Below are 5,051 nucleotides of genomic sequence, written 5' to 3' on the forward strand. Positions count from 1 at the left end.
TGAAGTGCTTCTGTGCGTGATACCATCAGAACTTCAGTGCTTCTGATCTCATGTTCTTCTGATGCTTCCATAGACCCATGTTCTGATTCTGCTTCGACCATCTTCTGATGTCTTGCCAGACCATGTTCTGATGTTGCATGCTGAACCCTTTGAGACAAAGCTTCTGAGCGCTGAATTATGCATACTCTTTATATATTTCCTGAAAAGGAAATTGCATTGGATTAGAGTACCATATTATCTTAAGCAAAATTCATATTATTGTTATCATCAAAACTAAGATAATTGATCAGAACAAATCTTGTTCTAACACCCTCGACCTGAATATAGTATCTTACCCCGATCTCTAAACTGCGTAGGGTTTCCTATTCGCCCTTCAGAATAGGTGGCGACTCTAAATCTTTAATTTTTAGGGCAGGTTGCTACACACGATCAGTAAATCCCAAACCATTTCCACCTGAAATGTTATTGGCCACCGCCTCTAACTGGTTCACAGATATTTCCTGTGGTACGTAGGCACCATTCAGAATTCTCAAGAGAGCATCTCTATGACCTTCCGAACACATCAGTAATTGCAAGATGGAAATCTTTGATTGGGTTTGACCCAACTGCTCAACAACTTTGTAATCAGACTTCTTGATGATTCTCAACAATTCCTCCACATCCTTGGAAGATACAGTGTTATCAGGTGCCCCATTCTGAATCGGAGAATTCTGGACATCAGTCACCACTTGTTTGCCTTTGGCCTTAGCCAAAGCATCTGCATTGTTTTGTACTGGCTGAGGAGAGAACACCCTACCACTGCGAGTGATCCTACCAGTACCGGCGAAATTATCAGCATTTGCAACTGCGGCCTCAACAAATTTCTCTTTAGATGGCCCATCCCCTTTCTTCGTACCATAGTAATATACATCTGAGCCATAATGCCAAGGAATGGCCTTCTCACTCTCATATGGAACTGGTCCTGGCACCGTAATCATCAACGCCGCTGGTTGTTCCTCATATGGGATATTGACAGGTATCTGAATAGGCACTTGGATACATATTGGAACAACAGGCTCATAAGGAATTGAAATCACAGACACTTCACCATTCTCACTCTTCGCGCCTCTCAACCTTCGGTAAAATTGAAGAGGACCCTCATCCATCAGTTTTTGCACCATACCTTTCAAATCAGCACAGCCCCCAGGTTGACTCTTGCAATTCTTACAATTGATACCACAGCCAGGAAAGATGCCACTATTAATCAGATGTTGTTTCACAGACACAAGAGGAAAATTCAAACAGCTCACATCAGATACAACACTTATCCCTTCATTCTCAATAGCATTCACCCTTGCGCCCCCTCCATGAGTAGGCATTGGATTGTTGACAATGTTCGGCGTTGGCGTGAATTGTATCATATTCTGATCCAATAGGTCCTGCACCTTGTTTTTTCAAAGCAATGCATCTTTTGGTATCGTGCCCCGCAACACCAGAATGGAAAGCACAACGCGCATTCGCGTTGTAGTTCGGAGACTGTGTATCTGGAGCGTTAGAAGCATCCCTCAAAGTTATTTTCTTGATACTGAGTAAATGCTGCAACAATTGGGAATACGTCATAGGAATGGCATCAAAATTTCTGTGAGGCCTAGTCCTGGGAGGGTAGCGATTGTTGTTAGGACGTTGTCCATGCTGATGTTGTTGTTGTTGCTGCGGCACAGGAATAGTAACAACATTAACCTGCGAATTATTTCTCCCTTGACCATTCCTTCCGTACACGGCATCCGCATTTCCTTCCTTCCTTCTGGCATAACCCTCAGCTTGCTTCTTGCCACTAGAAGCGTTAGAAGAGGCTCCCAACTGAATTTTCCCCATTTTTAGACCCATCTCCACATGTTTGCCATATCTCACCATTTCAGAAAAATTTGCGGAAGCACTGCAAGCCAAGTAGTAGTGTCCAGACAAAGTACCGTTGAACATGTCAATTATCTCACGCTCAGTCATAGGTGGTTGAACTCTTGCCGCTAGCTCGCGCCATTTCTGAGCATATTCCATGTTGTATTGATAGTGCTTAATGAAAGCTTCCACGAGATCTCTCCAAGAATGGATGTGAGATCGCTCAAGTTGAACATACCACTCCAAGGATGCCCCAGCAAGACTATCCTGGAAGAAGTGCATCAGAAAGCCTTCCTCTTCTAAATACACAGACATTTTCCGGTAATATGCTTTGACATGTGTCATTGGGCAGGTCGCCCCATTATACTTGTCAAAAGTCGGGACCTTGAACTTTGGCAGAATCCTCACGCCTGACACCAGACCCAGATCATTGATATCCATACCCAACACCCCTTTGCCTTCAACAGCCCTCAAACGTTCCTCAATCAGACGATACCTTTCAACTTCCTCATGCGCACCCTCAGCACTATGCCTTGACAACTGATCAACGTTCTCGAAATTGAAATCCTGATTACCACGATTCTGATTATCTCTCCTCCCTAACAGACGAGATGGAGGCGGTGGAGGAAAACCCTGATTCTGGTTGAAAGGATTATAAGCCACATAGTGAGGACGTCTGAACTCATTCTCATCACGATGATCGTCAATACGGCCCGACACATTGTCAAACAAACCATACTGATGTCCGTAATTTTCGGTCCTCCTGGAATTCTCGACAAGAACTCGCAAATCCTCTTGGCCCCTGGTGACGTTAGCCAACTCCTCCATAAACTGTGCCATCTGTGCATTCATCTGTTTAGTTAACTGAGCTCGCATCTCAGCCATCGGCTCCTGTATCTGCTCCATTTGTCTTCGCTGATTGCTTCGAGTTGGATATGAATGAATTGCCGTCTTAGAACACCTTCTGACAACAAAACAACGAGACATAAGATATAAGACCTGCAAAACCTGCAAATGTATGACATGTATGACATATGAATGATATGTATGAAATGTTTGTCAGTTTTCAGGTATCCAAGAGTTCATCCCACTTTCGGATAGGGCATAGAAACCCTGATACAGAATATAATCAAACAATGATCCACATACGAGAATACTTCAGCAAACAGAGCATATTTCATTCAACATAACTGCGAATTTGAGTTCTTACAAACAAAACACATATCCATGTCACAAAGTGCTCATAAGGCATACAAAATAAATCCAGCATATCAAAATGCGACCCCATCCAAAAATCCTGGATATGGGCGACAAATATCAAAATAAACAGCAAATCGACACCATGGACCAAACAAATCCACTCCACAGCAGCACTAGGATCGTCTGATAACAGAATGAGCTCCTCCATCTCCTCTCCGTTGGGCTCAGAGTCTTGTTAATTCTTCCTCAAGTCGAGCAAACTTGGTCTTCTCTTCCACTAGTTGTTTATCTGAATCCTGTTTCTGCCTCTTGAGACAATTCTCTGACCTCTGCAACTGTAGACACTCCTGCTGCTTGCGACATAACTCTTCCTCTAACATCTCGTAAAGACGCCTCTGGGCACTGGCTTGGCTTGAACTTGCGCCTTCAACTTGCTTGAGCTGGTGCATTAACCTCATCTTTGCCTCTCTTTCTTCAAAGAATTTCAAGTTGGTCTCTTGTTCTCTTTCATGCAGTCTGTAGTTGGTAACCAAAGCATTCTTGTAAAGTTCTATTGGCACAAATTCAGATAGGATCAAAGGAGGTTGCATTTGAAGTGGCAAAACTTTCTCATATGGAAGCAACAAATTTCTAACCCGCTTCACAATCCATTCCATATACGGCGTCAAAGCAAGCGATTCTTTCTTCCCTAAATGAACTCCATAATGCCTACGAACCTTTTTCCAAGCTACAACTATGCTTCTCAATTTCTCCGGATCCGACCCCTTCTCAAAATAGACCGTCTCTGCTACCAAATTTTCTGTCAGCTTGTCCTTCAAGGTATACCCCAATTGACGCAGAGATACCACAGGATTGTAATTGATGCAACCCCTAGTACCAACCAAAGGAACATTATTGAACTCCCCACACCCAACGATTACCTTAGAAACATTAATTCGGTACCTTTCCCACTGGATATCATAGGAAGTAAGTGACATAATCCTTTGGGTCCACTTGAGTGTTTCCCTTGTTTTTACAAAAGGTCCTTTGCTAGGCAACAAAGAGAGGAATCAGATGAACAACAACTGAAGGCAACAAGTAATAGCACCACCACGCTTCTCATATCGGGAATGAATGGCATAATAAGTATCAGCCAACAATGTAGGAACATGGTTCTTTCCCATGAAAATGTGTACCGCGGCCGAGTCTACAAAATTGGGAACATTCGGGAACATCACAATCCCGTAAATGGCCACAGTGAGCAATGCATTGTACGCGTTCCAATTCTCCTTCCCAAATTCCTCTTTAGCTTTTCATATTTTTGAAGATTGGGCCTTAAGACTTGGACTTTCCACGTGATTTTGAGCTTGAGGGAGGCCCATTGGTCATAGAAAATTGATTTCATAATTTTATTTCATTTATATTTGATTTTATTTATTTAAATTCAAAATTAAATCAAACAAAATCAAGTTTTGTTGAAATAGAATTCTATGAATCAATCCTCCCAAATATTTGATCCAATCAAATCAATCCAATGGCCATGATTAAAAAGAAAAATGCATGGAATAGCATAATGTTCAAGAATAGAAAGATTTTATACAAAATCTTTTCTAATATTCATGTCACTCATTTGATTGATTTTTTCTCAAAGATTCAACCCTAAATCCTTCAGCTATATAAGCCTAAACACGTTCAGCAGCCAAGGGAGAGAACCCTAACTCAGAGAACGATAATAAAAACTCTTACAAAGAATTCAAAACTAGGGCACGATGCTAAACGGTATCCAGCGAGTTTCATCTAATTCCAAGCAGTCTATCATCCTCTTGAGGCTTCCTGGAGTCATTCCACGTCATCACGCAAGCTCGAACAGTATTGGAATGCCTTCCCTCGATCATACCCGACAGTGATATTTTCTCAATCTCAAACTCTTCATGCATCCCCTTTAAATTAATTTGATGCGTAGCTTAATATTCAGGTTGATGATTGGAATGTTTTAG

The 5,051-nt window shown here is 42.0% G+C and overlaps 1 protein-coding gene across 1 annotated transcript; it reads right to left on the reverse strand.

Annotated features, from left to right (window-relative positions):
• Positions 1 to 1,317: 1,317 nt before the first annotated feature.
• LOC131649802 (uncharacterized) lies at positions 1,318 to 2,781 on the reverse strand. The gene has a single exon (XM_058919560.1). The coding sequence runs from the start codon at positions 2,779 to 2,781 to the stop codon at positions 1,318 to 1,320; it is 1,464 nt and encodes a 487-aa protein (XP_058775543.1).
• Between the last annotated feature and the right edge of the window lie 2,270 nt (positions 2,782 to 5,051).

This window comes from Vicia villosa, linkage group LG2 (genome assembly GCF_029867415.1).
Source record: "Vicia villosa cultivar HV-30 ecotype Madison, WI linkage group LG2, Vvil1.0, whole genome shotgun sequence".
Taxonomy (NCBI): domain Eukaryota; kingdom Viridiplantae; phylum Streptophyta; class Magnoliopsida; order Fabales; family Fabaceae; genus Vicia; species Vicia villosa.

What these genes read in the sequence shown, in the direction of transcription:
- LOC131649802 (XM_058919560.1), bottom strand. Translation starts at nt 2,781, where the DNA reads ATGGAGCAGATACAGGAGCCGATGGCTGAGATGCGAGCTCAGTTAACT.